The 16,004-nt window shown below is 52.1% G+C and overlaps 1 protein-coding gene across 1 annotated transcript in view; it reads right to left on the bottom strand.

The window, feature by feature from the left end:
* The window catches only part of LOC128299913 (serine-rich adhesin for platelets), a 28,257-nt gene extending 12,948 nt beyond the window's left edge, over nt 1-15,309 (bottom strand). The window contains exon 1 of the mRNA XM_053036066.1: nt 7,382-15,309. Coding sequence (XP_052892026.1) covers nt 7,382-15,309 — 7,928 coding nt within the window. The remainder of the gene's footprint in view (nt 1-7,381) is intronic.
* Nucleotides 15,310-16,004: the final 695 nt, after the last annotated feature.

Genomic DNA, 16,004 nt, shown 5'->3' with positions numbered 1-16,004 from the left:
AATCAAAGTGTTTGCAAACTAAACCAAAATTGTCAACAATTCATGACCATCTCTCCATTGACTCAAACAAAACAAAATACTCAAATTTTCTCCCAAAAACCGAAAGAAAATCATAAGAGAAAATAGAAAGGTAAAAACCACCCCCAAAAATAAAGGGATGAAAGGTCACCTCGGCGAAAAGCGAAAAGAGAGCCATTGGGGAGTCCAAACGAATAAAAAAGGACAACAGTTGATTGATGGAAAATTGTTTCATTGTGTTGCGTTTAATTGCACTGCACTTTGTTTTGCTCTTGCACTGCGCTACACACACACACACACATACAAACATCACATTAAACACAAAAATATCATCAACCCGATGTCTATAGCCAGGGCGATTCCTTCTTGCGCATCATTCCTTTTTGAGCCCTTTTTCCAGGGGGTTACCATTTTAGGCCCTCGAAAAAAAAAGAGGACTTAAAGAAGCAAACAAAAACAATTGCAAAGAAATGAAAGAGCACAGGGTGAGAAAAAAGAATGCATGAATTGTACAATTTTGGACCAATTTCCTCCAGTTGCTGAGAACCTGCTTTTGGGATGCAGTTTCGCATCTTCTTCCTCTGTCGCAATTTCGTTTTCACACTAGTGCGCGCCCAGATTGACTAGCAGGAGGACGACATCGTTCGCTGCTCGCAGAAATAAAAACCTCGAAATAAACCTCGTAAAAAAAACAAATGGGAGCACAACAACAAAAAAAAAACCGCGAACAAGCTGACATTGTGTGTTGGGGGGTCCCATCCCTATATACCAACCGTTTATGGTGTGGTGATGTTTGAACGGATTTCGGCGGAACCGGGCACACACACACACACACACACACATGCGCCGCCGTTTTGTTGGCCACGATGCAACAAAATAATGTGGTTAAAGAACCAACACGGGGTAGATAGAGTGTGGGAGATAATTTTCCGGTGGGAAAAACCAACGAACCGCAACGGGACCGCCCGGCCCGACCCGGTGATACACGGAGGGCACGCGGGAGAGAAAGGTGACCAACCGGACACCGAATCACAATGTATAAAAAAAACAAGCACACATCCAAGCAGAGAAATTGGGCAGGATCAGGCACAGGAGGATGGTGATCAGATTTTTGTGAGTAAAACAAAAAAATAAATCTGACAGTTCGTTGTGCTTTTGCTGCCACCCCGCTTCAATCACCCAACCCGAGAGTCCAAACGGATTTTATCGATGGGGTCCCCTCAGCTCATGTTTGCTGTTTTTCACGCCTTTTTTGTTAAAGCTTCATAGTCGGATCGGTGGGTGGTGTGAATTTTGCCAAATGGATGTTATTTTCCGGATTGTTTCAAACGGGGTAAGTGAAGAAGGAGTTTACAATCGTTTCCTGCACTGGATAGAAATCATTTTAAAGTGTAAATGAAAAATCGATCCTTCCTAGGAACGGTCACCGAATCGAACCTTGTTACTTCTTCATTAATGAACACTGTTTGGATTAAAACACAGCTGTGCATTATTGTGTCCTTTAATTGTTATTTCCCCACACGCTTTCCGATTACGAAGAGGAATTTTCCAACATCCTTCATTATACCTCGAATCACAGATCAACAATAACACTTACTAAAAATGAAGGTTATGCTTAACAAACTGCCACTAGAGGACCACCGTCCAATATGTTTATATTCCACGCATCATTAATTCCCCACATCCATTCATAATGATATTAATAGTTCTTAGATTTTTACACCCAGTACCACGCAACCAACAAAGTTCCACCGACGAGACCTCCATGAAACGATTTTAATCCTAAATGAGCAGCAATAAAAAAAGAAGCAGCTCGTCTTCTTCCAACCCACACACAGCAATTGCTACGTCGCCTACGAGGCCAAGGCAAAAATATCTCAAGGTTAGAGACAGAGAGCAATAAGCCGGGTGTATATCGATCACTTTCGATCGGACGCAGGAAGATTTATTGCCGCGTGGAGCCGGGACCAGCCAAAGACGATAGGAGATTCTTAAGGGACCCGGCGAGCTTATTTGCGATCTCGTGATACGCGATTGACCACGAAACGCTAGCTTCCTGTAACAGTTGGAGCATATGCAACTGCTAATGAATGTTGAGATACTTTGGGAGGAAGGAAGGCTATTCTAAACTAACTTCAACTAACTAACTACAATAAATCCAAACATCTTTTTTTAGAATTAAATGTTGATTAGATTTATTGATTAGTTTAAGAACTTTAGCATCTTTTGACAGCATTCTTCTCACAAGTGAGAAGTAGAGAGACTTATCAAACAGCCCGGAACACCATTTGGTTGAAATCAGTGACATGAATGATTTTTGCACCACAATAACACACTACCGATAGCCACCGACAGAATCTATTTCCATTCGATTCGATTCGTGTGCTACATGCAACAGTGCCTTTTCCTTGCAAGGTGTCTTCTCAGACAGACTACCTTCGAAATGCTGCCAACTCTCCGAGTTCGTGTTGAGCTGCCGTTTATCAGATCGAGTACCAAACCCCACAAAATAAAAACACAAATCGCTCCCACATGCGATTCTGTGTTGCCTTACTTACTGCGCGCCGCTGATGAACCATTTCCGAATCATCATCGCAAAAACCATCATCACGCAGTCTGCAGCGAAGAGAGGTCATCGTCGACATCCCCACGCTTCTTGTTGGTGGGTTCGGGGACTCTCTACTAGAAACCGTCGACCATGACACCGATTTTGGATTTCTTTCACCTTTTCTCCACACCAACGCTTCTTTTGGCCACCTCGAGATCGGTGGTGGGCAACAAGTCTTGTGCACCCGTAAGAGGGAAGAGCAAGAGAAAGGCGAACGTCCGGTCTATTCCCATTCACAGTGCGCACAGTAGTTCTACTAGCTTCCCATCCACCTCGTGTGACCTAGTAGCTTTCTACCGGGTGTGTGTGTGTGTGTGTCCTTGCATTTCCCCCCGGCCGGTTCGGAAACAAAAAGCTGAGCAGAACCGTACGGTGTGCAGCATGCAAACCTAAGCGGGGTAGCATATCACCACAGCATTCGTTATGTCGGGCCCACTACAGTGCGACATGTCTTCCCGGAGCCAGCCATCGTCTTCGGTCGTCCTTCTATGCGCTTCGAAGCTTACTTTCGTCCGATTCAGCGTTTTGTGGCCCATTTTATTGGGATTTTTTTTCTGCCATTCCCTCCCATCCCGGACATGTCTCGCCATTCATTCGAAGCAGTGGAAAAACGGACCCACGGACTCGGACGAGCAATCGGGAACTACTCCTCCAGAAGCAAGTCCAATGCCACTGTCGCAACGCTCAATGGCAGCTAACAACGAACAAAAAGAAAAAAACCCATTGGACCTTGGCACTAGACGACGATTTCGATGGCTTTAACCTTGGTGAAAGCAAAACTGTCTGCGATCCAAAAACGCTAAGGCAGCTCAAACGCGTGGCATGAGGTTAGGCGCAAGGTGGCTTGAAGTTCCATTCATTTTTAGCCGATACGCGCCGGTCACCGTTTCTAGGGCAATATGCACGGTGTTCCACTCGAGCGGAACTAAAACTCGGCTCCTACGAATTGGACGAGAGCTCCAGAGAGCTTTTCCAACAGGACAAACGCAACGGTGAACCTTCCTTTAAGGTCTCTCTTTTTTTTTGCGACGCTGGAAGTTCTCCAAAACTCGTTTTGGCTCCTTTAACTTCCACCCGGGCCACCCGGGGTATTAAGCTTAGACAACCAGGAATAGGAGCTCCAAGTAAAACGTGTTGAAATAAAACAGAAGTAAGAATTGCGAAGCACAACAAGTAGTTGCAACAAGTCGTGTCGTCCTCTTCTCACGTAGAATGAATGGTCCCGATTCCCACCTGTATTGGGCTGTGGGGCCTACCACCTAAGAGCATCTTTCCCCTCACAGTTCAGGTTGCATTCCATCAGTTTCCACGAGTTTCAATTATGCATCGGGAAAAGCGCTACCGCAGCAACGGATACACCTCTAGGATCCGGGGATGCCCGCATTGCCCCGGAATCCGGATTCTGGTCCGGGAGGCGCAGCAACAGTGCTGACCTGCTTCAACAAAACCCCTCGCTCGATCGAACCGGGGGGGGCTCTAAGTTCTAGCGCACAGCCCAACCGGTTTTTGAACAGATATGACCACATAGGTGGGGAGAGTTCCTTTCGATTGAAGCTCCGGTTTTACAGATTACTTTATCCGCTGTTACGTTCGCAGCAATGGCAGGGTGCTGTTGCAGACATGTGTTCAACAACAATATGCACATGGTAACGCGTACGATATAAAGCCAGTTCCGTACAGAGCGCTGCTGAGACGATTCGTTACCGGTTTTCTTTTTGGAAGTAACAAGCCTTTTACAGGAATACTGGAGTAATAACCATGGAGACAAAGAGTTGTCTAAAGAACTCGTCTAAAGAACAATGTACAGATTTATGTGTTTCATCACTCCAACACTAACAACCAACCCAATTAAAGGGTTTTCTTTGGACAAAAACAAAACTCCAGCTGAGCAGCAGATCATCTGCCAGCAACCGATCAACCCGGATGAACCAAGGCTCAAAAAGAAACAGCAGTTTTCCAGCTATTATTAATTCCGTTAATGAATATTTCGCCCCAAAACAATCAGCACTCCCGGCGGCGTACAGGAATAAATTCTTTTCGTTCTATTTTGTTTCGGTTTGTTTGTTTTCGTTATAGTGCACTCTTCAGCGCACATCATATCAATTAAAACAGAAACAAGATCGTATGGCCAGCGGGCAATATCCTCTCGCCTGGACCGCGCGCGCCCGCCTCATCCTTCTTATGTTAATTTTGTCCACTTCGAGAAGGACACCCCCCGTGTAGTGAGTTCATTTTTTTTTATGCGTTGCAAAGAAGTTTTTTGTTTGTTCGCTCCAGCATCGAAACGAATGCTTAATCTCCAATGTCCTCGCCTCGCCCGCTCGATTCGGCGAGTATAGGGATGAAAATTTGCAACGCTTTTTAATTAATGAAACGTGATGCTTTGCGCAAAAGTTTTGCCTTACCGTGTACACCCTTCATTATAATACATGCATTATATTATGCTCGGTACCTCTAGAGCTTAACGCAAAATTTCGCCCTTTCACTCGCGTATATGTATATATGTACACACATTTGTTAATGGTTTTATGATTCGAAACGCTAGTCGAACGCTCATTTTTAAGGGACGCATCGAGCAACGGAAACGAGTTTTGCTGGCGGTACGTACAGCAATTGCGCCAAACTGAAGCCCAAATTGTACAACAAACCCGGAGGTTTATGCTTTATGCCAACGCGGTGCAAGTTGTAAGGTGCGACATAATACTGCATCGCAGTCGGGAGTGAAGAGCATAATAAGGATAGTAAAAACTTTCCATCGCTGGATGCAAATTTTACCAAGGGCTGTGTGCACAGAACGAAATAAAAGACGGATCATTTGCTGCCCATTTGCTCAAACCCGCCTCATCATTAGCGAGCATGAAGTTGTTACTTCTTCGGGTATGAATGTATGCGCTCAGTGCCGGGGTTGGAAATTTCCAAGGGCATCATCCCAACACACCCCACACATCAGATGTCTTCCAGACGCGGCGAGAAAAACCAGTCTTGTGTCGGTATTCAGTTTCCACACATACCAAACCACGAACCAACGGCAGCGGCGACAAAGAAATACGTTTTCCCGAATTTTCCCACGGGAGTGTTTTTCGCTACGGTTTAACGCCGTCCGTACGTCAGCTTCCAATCAGCTCAGCGGCAGCTACGAACAGCGGCACCAAAGCGAACGATAACGAAACAGGAAAAGTGCAAACGCATTGGAAGAAAACATCTGCGGCAATGAACCGGCGGTCTCGAGGTGGTAACATGAGAAGCGAATCGACCCGACCGACGTTCCCACATGCCTGCTGGCTAGAACTCTGAACTTTTGGTGGTCTCCGGCCAGCAACGGCCATTTGATTTTCCACTTCTCTTTTGCTCAGCATTTCAGCTAGTAGCAAGAGATGATATTTCCCGGCAGACGGACGTGTGTCTGTCAACGCAAGATTGGTACGATCGTTCGATCGATAGATCCGCGGGGATGGCACTGTACTCTATCGCGATCGCGAAGGTTTTTGTTACGCATCACCAACTTTGAAACCCCGTACGGAAAGGCAGCGCCTTCATATGCAGAGCTACGAACGAATTATACAATTATGCACGCTTCATCAAAAACAATATGTTGTTGCTCACTGGGTTCCAATATTCCCGAGCAAGATTTGTTCCTGTCAGAAGACTCAAAGCCATCGTAAAATAAATATTCTCTAGGGAATAATTTTACTGCCCAACAAGGGCGAGGGAAAACCACCAACACATGCATGTGCTAGGCATTATTGTTTCCTTGTTAAATGTTCAAACTTTTAAACCGTACATCAAAGCGATCGTTTGATCGGCACCAATTTAAACATCGGTGAAAACAAACGCAAACGACCATTTTTATGGTAAGCTTGTGATGCTAACGCTTCCTTTTTCGTGCGGTTTGAAGGTTGTATTCACGTGAGCAGGGGGGTGAATAAAAAGGGAATGCTAAATAAACGATCTTCGTCGCAAGAATGATTGATCGAGTCGATGGCAAATACAACTAATATCAATACCGCTGGGAAACCGATAAGAAGATTAGAAAGGTTTGCAAACATTGCTCTTATACTTCCATAAAGTTTACGATTTGTGAATAAAATGTATACAGACAGTCCCCGAGATACGCCATTATAGCGGGCCGCGTAAGTCGAATCCTGGTGCAATTTCGTTTATACTTCAAAGTCACAGAGTTGACTTCCTTCTCCGCATTTAATTTATCCCGCAAATTAGACGATTTTAGAAAGAATACATTAAAATAAGTTAAAAACAAATGTTTTATGTGATAAAGAAAGGTATTTTCAATCAATGTTTCGTCTTTCTGCTTTAATTTTGTGCTATAAATTAGCTGAGCTGTCAAATTTCCAAAAACCGCGTATCTCGGGGACTGCCTGTAGTTGGGAAATCACAATCGAATTAACCATTTAGATTATCGATTTAAGACGAATATCTTCAGATTTCTCATTGTTGGAACGTTGTTTACAATACGCTCCAACTGTTTACATTTCTTTAAACCTCCAACAAGTGACTGTCGGAGGAGCGAATTAGTTCTGAAGTAGAGATGTGGCCCGAACCACTAGTTCTCAAATTAAGCAATTAATAAGCAATTAAGAACACTCATAACCTCAAAGTTAAAAAAAAATCTCATAAAAAACCTCTTCCCTATATGAGCTTAGGTAGGAAATTATATATCTAAGGTTTAATTTAGCTTATCAAAGCTCGTACATACAACAGCGAAAAAGGATGATTCGGTTAAAGATTGAAACTCACCTGCCGAACAGAGGATGCCACAGCGGTGACGACAGATCGGTCGTATCGTCGAGCCCGTTCGTGGTGCTGCCCACCTCCGCCAGATCGTCCGTGTTGAGCAACCGTCGCTGCACGGCGGCCGGATCGAGCAGGTGCAGCCCGGGTTTCACCTTCAGCTTTGCCTGCTGGTGCATACCGCTACCGCCACCGCTACCACCAGCACTGCCCGCTTGCTGCTGCATCAGATGGTGCTGCTGCTGTTGCTGAAGGAAGTTGTGCTGTTGCTGCTGTTGCTGCTGTTGCTGCTGCTGCTGCTGTAGGAACATTTGTTGCTGTAGTTGTTCGTGCTGTTGCGCCGTGTACAGATCCATCCCCGGGATGGCCATCAGGTTGGCGAGCTTGCTGGAAGCGCTGCCGGCACTGCCGGACCCACCGTTCGCACCGCCCGCACCGGAATGCTTGTGCAGTTGCTGCTGCTTCTCCGGCTGCAGCAAATTCATCAGCGATTTGCACGTTACCCTTGGCTTTTGCTCTTCCTGATGGTGATGGTGCTGCTGCTGCATCTGCTGCTGCAGGAGCTGCTGGTGCTGCTGTTGCTGCAGTTGGAGCTGCTGCTGCAGCTGTGAATGCTGCTGCTGCTGATTATGATGATGATGGTGCTGCTGCTGGTGCTGCTGTTGCTGCTGGTGCAGCTGCTCCTTTTGGAGCTTCCGGGCGAGCTGCTGCTGCTGTTCGTGGAACTCTTGGAAGTTGGTGGGAAGATTGAAGAAGGAATTGGCCGCCGCTGAACCGAACATGCCCGCGGCGCCCAGATTTGCCTGATGTTGCAGTTGCTGCTGCTGTTGTTGCTGCTGATGGTGGTGCTGTTGCTGCTGCTGTTGCTGTTGCAGTTTCGCCTTCTGCATTGCTGTGAGCTGCTGCCGATGGGTGCTCGCACCGGATCCATGCTGCTGTCGACCGCCGGACGCTGCGGCAGCCGCTGCCGCTTGGTTCATTAGATTGGCCATATTTTTGAAGCCACTCGGGCTGAACGATTGCTGCTGCTGTTGCTGGAGCTGCTGCTGGTGTTGCTGCTGCTGCTGCAGCATGGATTGGGCGGAGGTTCGCGAGCTTCCGCCACCGGTTCCAGCGTTTCCACCACCGTACCGAGTGCTGCTGCCGTGCGTCATGCTGGGCGGCGTCATGAACTGAGGTATCGAGAGTGGATTGATCATGCCGGCTGCGGCAGCTGCCGCGGCGGCTGCAGCCGCCGCCTTCTTCTGCTGGTTTTGGAACATGTTGGCCGCTGCAGTGACCGCCGCCACGGAACGCTGCTGCTCGAGCGTCTTCGGACCGATGACGGGCTTGCGGTCGACGTGGGCTGCCGCTGCGGCGGCCGCTGCTGCTGCAGCGGCTGCCTTCTTCTGGGCCGCTTCCTGCTGCTTGCGTTGCTGCAGATTGGCGGTGGTCATCGCTTCCTGCAGCACGGCCAGCTCAAGCTGGCGCTTGTAATCGAGCGGGCTGGTCGCGGTTGCCGGTGGCAACCCGCAGAAGTCCTGGAACCGTGGACCCATGAACGGCAGCATGTCCGCCAGACTGGTTCCACCCGCGCCGGCTGCGGCACCACCGACGGCGGCTGCGACCGTAGCCGCTGATGCCGTGTTGGGCAGATTCATCATCGCTTTCAGCAGATCCGGCGCAAACTGGCCCATCTGGCCGAGGTACGGTAACCAAAGCATCTGGTTGAAGGCGGCCGTCGTGGCCGCATCGATATCGCCTGCCAGACCGGACGCTAGCAGCGAACTCATCATCGGGTTCTGCTTAGCCGCCTGCGCCGATAGGGTTTGCTTCAGCGTTTCCAGAGGACTCTGCGGAGTTGGTGTGGCCGTTGCAGCATGGGACTTTTTGCTAGCCGCCGCAGCCGCCGCAGCGGCGGCCGCCATTGCCACCGGCGTAGTGGGCGGTGTGGCGACCGATGCTGTTCCATCCAGACTGCTCTTCGTTTTGAACTTCACCAGCTCTTCCTGCGTTTGCAGGATGGTTTCCAACTGCTGCAGGGAGATCACCAGAATGTCCGGATCTTGCAGAATGTTGGGAAACGCGAACGCTTCCGGCAGCCTTAGCTCGGGACGGGTCGTTAGAAGGAGTGGAATTTCACGCGCCGGTGACGCCAGCACCGCGTTCAATCGATCCTTTGGCACTAGTAACGGATCCGGAACCTTCCACGCGGGATTGCCGACGAGCAGGCGAAGCTGGGTGAGCGGATCCGGATCGTTGCCCGACGTTAGCATCTCCACCAGGCGGGCGGAGTCGTTGAGATTGCTGTAGGCCGCGGCCGCAGCTGCTGCAGCAGCCGCCGCCGACTGCGTGGAAGGAATGACCGCGGCACCACTGCCGCCAGCCGCCATTGCGTTGATAAGTGAGGCGACACTTTGGCCACTCGTCGTGCTGGATGTCGTTGCGGCCGCCACCGTGGAGGACGTCAGGCTACGCGACTCGGAAGACAGCGGCTTTCCAACGCCACTGCTGTTCGGTCTCTGCTGCTGTTGCTCGGGATCGGTTTTGATGCGTTTCGCCTTGGGTTCACTTGTATCGTCGTGCGCGGTAACACTACCGCCGCTGCTGCATAAAGAGGACGCGGTTGAGCAGGACGATAGCCGCTTCGCTTCCTCCGAACAGCTCACAGTGGGACTGGCGGACTTTCGACACTTCCCGAGATCGAGCGGTTCCTTCTGCTGCAGTGTGTTGCCCGTTTTGGACGTGGTTGTTGTCGCTACCGCGCTACTACTGGTGCTGGTGGCCGTACTGGTTGTCGTGCTGGACCCTCCCCCAACTATGCCACCCCCCGACAAAGGTCGGGCACTTTTCGTTACACTCATTACGCCAGCGGCAGCCTGCGACATTAGCGCCTCGATCACGCTGCTGGACGCCGTAGAACTCGCGCTGGAAGTCGAGATGGATTTCGGTTGCAGAAACAGATCCGGCGATGGTGGCACCGCCGGCAGTCCGCTCGGTTGCGGTGACTGTATCGCATCGGAACTATGCGACACGGGCCGCGGGGACGGCGAGAGACTTCGCTTGCGGCAGCTGAGATCCTTCGGCAGTTCCTCCTGGCACGAGTCGGGCGATATCACAATCGGTGCCTCCGCGGGCAGTTCCTTCGCGGAGGTGCTCACGGAAGATGATGATGCGGATTCGCCGTTACCGCCCGCTCTGTCGCTTTCGGCCGTTTCGTTCACGGCGTTAGTCGTCTCCAACACCTCCCTGTTGGCGGTGCTGGCGAAATAGGAACTCGCGTGCTCGCTCGCCTCCGTTAAATCCTTTATCGTGATGGACAACTCGTCTTCCAGCGTGCTCGTTGAGGAGGAAGCCGCCGACGAGGTGGTCGTTGTTGTTGTGGTGGTTGCCGCCCCTTCATTCCCGCCACTGACCGCACTCGCCGCCACCATCGACACAAGTTCCACCGTGCTGGCGCCGCTTTGTTGCTGCTGCTGCGATTGCATGGCCGCACCGGTCCCGGACGAGGCCGGTTGTGGCGCGAACGGATTCGGCAGCAGATCATCATCATCACCCACATCACCGCCATCGATTCCACCGCCACTGCCACCACCACTACCGCCCCCACCACCGAACAGATCGCCCGTGAGGCCTTCGATTTCACCCGCCTCGTTGAACGACAGACACTTGGGCGAGGTGCTGAGCGATTCGCCCAACCGGGAGATGATATCCGCCACCGGTTCCGGTTCCAGCAGCACATCATCGTCGTCGTCATCGTTGTAATCGTCCGCGATCGTGTAGATCGGGTTGGTGCTTTTCCCAACGGACAACGCAGCGGTGGTCGTTACACCCATCCCGCCACTGTCGGCACGGCGCTGTTGCTCCACCAGCGAGTCGAGCAGTTCGGCGGCCCCGGTCATCGTAGTGTCGCCGCAGCCCGCTGCCGCCGCTGCCGCTGCCGCATTCAGCAAATCGTCCGCCTCTGTCCCGGTGTGTGCCGGCCCGCCTGATACTGCTGCTGCTGCTGATGGTGCTCCTGGCCCTCCTCCTCCACCTACTCCTACACCTGCCGCTCCTACCCCACCAGCCGCCTGCAGTTCCCCAATGCCTTCGATCAGATCACCAAACTCGGCGCTCAGATGATGATGGTGATGATGCAAGTGATGATGGTGATGGTGCAAATGGTGGTGTTCTTGTTGGTGCTGCTGCTGCTGCTGCTGTTGCTCCTGAAGATCCGAATTCTGCTGTTGCAGCGCGTGCTTCGGATCGTCATCGTCGAGCTCACTATCACTACTGATGGTGATGTGCGGTGGATGATGCACTTCCGCGTTGTTCTCGATGCAAGTCGATTTCGTCTTGCCCGCGTCACCGCCCGCACCCGCTACCATCGCCCCTGCGGAAGTGCTGGCGGAGGACGAGGCCGTTGTCGTCGTAGTGGTTGTTCTTGCGAACGTCGTACCTACACAATCCGGGCCGATGATGTCGGCATTCATTGTCGTCGTCGTCGTCGTCGAAGTCGTGGTACCATCGTCGTTATTCAATCGGGTCGTTCCTTTCGCATGGTCCTGCTGCTGCTGCTGTCGTCCTTGCGATGCTGGTGTTGGTGTTGGCCGCTTCTCCTGCTGCTGCTGCTGCTGCTCGAGAACGCACACTTCATCGTCGTCAATCTCCACGACGGTGGGGCTGCCGCTAGTTCTCGTCGCTAATGGTGCATCGGCTGCAGCGGCAGCAGCCGCAGCCGCCGCCACCGCGGCCGCTATAGCGGCCGCCAACGCACTACCACCATCGCTCTCGTCCGGGTGGTGGTTGTTGTTGATACCATGGCCATCGTCGTGCTCGTGCGTTCGTCGTTCCCCAGCTTCCTTTCCGGCACCAACACTAACAGCGTGTCCGTCGGCAACCGCCAGCTCGATGGCGTCTCCCGGCGATGGTCTTACCGTCGAGTCGAAGCGAAGTGCATGGTGCAGGTGCATTTGATGGTGATGGTGGTCCACGCCGAAGCTAGACCGACCGCCTTCCACGCCGAGCAACTGCACATCATCGTCGTCGTCGTCGTCGTCGTCGTCTACCATGGTGTGGTGTTGGTGCGGCTGATGATGATGATTAAGCCCAAGTTCATCGAGTGCAAGCAGACCGCTCGCAGCTCCACCATCATCGTCGTCATCCTCCTCGTCCACGCTCAGGACCAAACTCCCGAGCGGACCCCCATTCGGCGCATGCGCACCGATGTCACTGCACCGATGCTGCTGTTGCACCGAGATGACGTTTGTTGGTATCTGTGACTCGATGCTCGTTCGGCGAGCTTTCATCTCCGACGACTTCTTCGCCATCGCAATCGGCCACTCCCGATCGGCTGTCCGCGCCAGTGCTGCCAGCGTCGAACCATGCACATCATCGTCGTGCACTCCGTAATCATCGAGTATGGTAACACCACCAACCCCCTTCCCGCCTGCGCCACCATCATCGTCATCATCATCGTCATCGTCGTCCAGCTCCAGCAGCTCCAACTTATGCGATAACTCGGACTGCCGTTTATGGCTATTGCTTGTGTTCTCGAGTGTTCGTCCTTCTCCGCCATTGCTATTACTACTACCAATAGTTTTGTTGATATTACCACTACTACTACTACTGCTGCTGCTACTGTTACCAATATTGTTACTACCGCTATTATTATTGCTACCATTGCTTCCCAGCAACAGCCTCGGGTAGAAGCCGGTTCCACCGTCCTCTTCCGCTTTCACCTCCATATCGCCACTGGGATTACCGTTGCTAATAATGTTGCCGTTCGCCGAGCTGGATTCGCTAAAACTACTGATATTATGGTGACCGGTGCCGCTCGCACCACCACCCAACAGCTCGCTTCTTCTGCTGGCCTGCAGCTTCTCCTGCAGCTCCTGCAGCTGCCTTTGCTGCTGCTCGTGGTAGTTCCGGATCAGCTCCGCTATCGTTTCCTCGCGCTCCCGTTCCTCTGCCGCCGCCGCCGCTTCCTGTTCCGCCGATCGTAACCGTTCGTGGTCATGGTACGTACGATCCTCGATCGTGCTGGCGGCAGCCGTGGGTTCACACTTCTCCTGCTTTACCCCGAGGCTGAACGTAACCTTTCGCTGTCCGGTCGCCACCAGCCTGCTGATGGTGCTGCAGCTAGTACTGCTCCGACTTCCCCCACCACCAACACTCTCCTCACCCTCCACCTCCTCCTCCTCGTCATCCTCCTCCATCGCCCTCTCCATCATCTCTTCGGCACATTCCGACGCTGCACCTTCCGAAACATGGCGCTTCTTCTTCTTCTTGCTCTTTTTATGCTTATGATGGTGCTGTCTGTGTGCGGACTTGCCGGAAAGTTTGTACTTTGGTGACACGGAAGAAGCGGACGCGGATAGGGCGGACGTCCGACCACCACCGCAACTATCGCTGGCCGTTTCCTCCTCGCATCCACTCTCGGACCGGGGCGGCAGCAGGGAAAACATGACGGAGGAGCTGGTATCGGTGCGGGGTATCGCCCGCCAACTACCCGGCCCGGTGCGGGTCAATCGTATACGGTTGCGCTTGTCGTAGTCCTCGCACCGGACCTCCACGATGCGCGTGTCCTCCTGCTTCACGAACAGAAAGATGGGATTTACTCTAGGAACTGTGGAGGTGGTGACGTTGGAGGTGACCGTGCACGGTACGCTCGGTGACCGTTCCACCTTACCGGCAACCTGCGATGCCGCCGACGAGGACCTGCCCGACGAGGACATCTCCAACCCACCGTTCGACATGGCGGACGTAGAACGCGGCTGGGATGTCTTTGGTGCTTTTTTCACCGTAAGCGCAGGAATGGCACGTTTCTTCGCACCCGGCCCGGATGCCATCGTTCCCGAAGGTTTGCCCGCGGTTGGCTTGACGCACGGCAGCTTCGGTTTTGGCTTCGGACGTACACGTGCATTGAAGAAGATTTCCGGCAGACAGAGCGTGTCAATGATGCGATCGGTAAACTGTCTCCGCCGGTTGGACTTTCGGTGCTCTTTCGGTTCGAGCGGCAGCGGAAGTGGATCGTCCTTGTAGCCCGATCGCTTCGGCGGATGTCCCACCGGGCGTGGAATTCCAACACTCGTGGGTGGAATCGCTCCCGATTCTACCAATTCCTGCTTAACCACGACCATTGTTGAAGGTAGTTTTGGTGCGTTGCCCACCGTCTCCGTGCCCGGCTCGGTGGCTTCCGTCTTCACAGCGGACACCGGCTTCATTGACGTCATCGTTTCACAGGCCAGTGTCGCATCAGTTGACTTCCCCGGTTGTTCACTTCCGGCGCCGGGTGACGCCGACGTGACGTTCCGTCGTCTCAGTATCAGCTTCGTGTCCTTCGATTCGCTGCACTCCCCTGCAACAACGTGTGCAACATAGTGCTGTCCTTGTCCGTTCTCGGTGCGATGTTTCTCCGATGTCACGCTACCGTCCACTTCCGGTTTCTCCCAACCAATGGTGGTGGTATCTAGTGAGGGTGTTTCGAAGCCGGAGTCCCGATCGGTGTTAGATTCGGTTGCCGCACCGAGTCCGATCTCACCCCCCGGTCCACCGACACCGTCACCCGCATCGTCCTGCCCGATGGCGTCCAGTGCGCTCAGCACCAGCTCGCAGTTAAACTCCTCCGAACATCCGTCATCCTTTTCGGGTGGCCCCACCGGTACCGACGACCCAGCGCCGGCCAGGGTGCCGTTACTGGCCACGTTGATTATGTTGTTGTTGTGATTGATGTGCTTTTCGCCGGGACCATTCGTGCGGTCGGGTTTGCCGGCTGGAGACACCACCGTAACACCGGAAATCGGTATGAGATCAGGAAGTGTTGTTGTCGCCGCCGAGCTGGCCGTATCGCCATTGCCGAGCGCGGGCGACGATACAGTGCCGTGCGATGACGGCGGCGGTCCGCAACCGTCGGATGTTGAACCGTTGAATCCGAGCGATCGCCATTGGGGTGCACTAACCTCGGCGCTCATATCCGCGACCGGTGACCATTGCCCGTGTTTCCCTCGATACAATTCACCTTCCTCATGGGGAATTAAAGCAGACAACAAAAAAAAACAACACGAAACCAATAGGACGACAGAGAGGGAAAACGGCACGCACTATTTTCTCACGCACTACGCACGCACCGATATGGGACACACGTTGGCGCGCCTACACACACAGCGATACGGGTTCGCCCGCTGCTCACACACACTCGCTTGCCGATCCGAACGCACGCACACACGGGCCGTAATACTTGTTTGCAGAATCAGCGAGAGCATCGCAATTCAATTTTCATGCTTAATTTTACCCATCACTACACTACTCAACTGGCACGGCACACCAAATGCATACGTTTGCTTCGAAATAGCTTTGCAAATTTCACTGTTTCGCACCGCAAATACAATCAACAATTCGGTGTATGTTGATAGGCAACCCGTCACTTATTCTCGAGAATTCTATGCACTTTATATTGATGCACCTTGCACCAAACAATTCGAAATCACTCACGCACGCACGCTTATCACCTTTCCTTCCTTTGCACAACTTGGCTATGTGTGTGTGTGTATTTTTTTCTTTACTCCAAAAGATTTTCTTTTCGACACTTTTGAGAAAAAAATAATAATTTCCCAACAATCACGAAATTTTTCTTCGTTGTCACACGCAAGCATCGAATAAACGCAAT

This window comes from Anopheles moucheti, chromosome 2, assembly GCF_943734755.1.
Source record: "Anopheles moucheti chromosome 2, idAnoMoucSN_F20_07, whole genome shotgun sequence".
In the NCBI taxonomy this organism is placed as follows: domain Eukaryota; kingdom Metazoa; phylum Arthropoda; class Insecta; order Diptera; family Culicidae; genus Anopheles; species Anopheles moucheti.
Note: the sequence above shows the minus strand (reverse complement) of the source record. Positions and strands in the feature narration are given on the sequence as shown.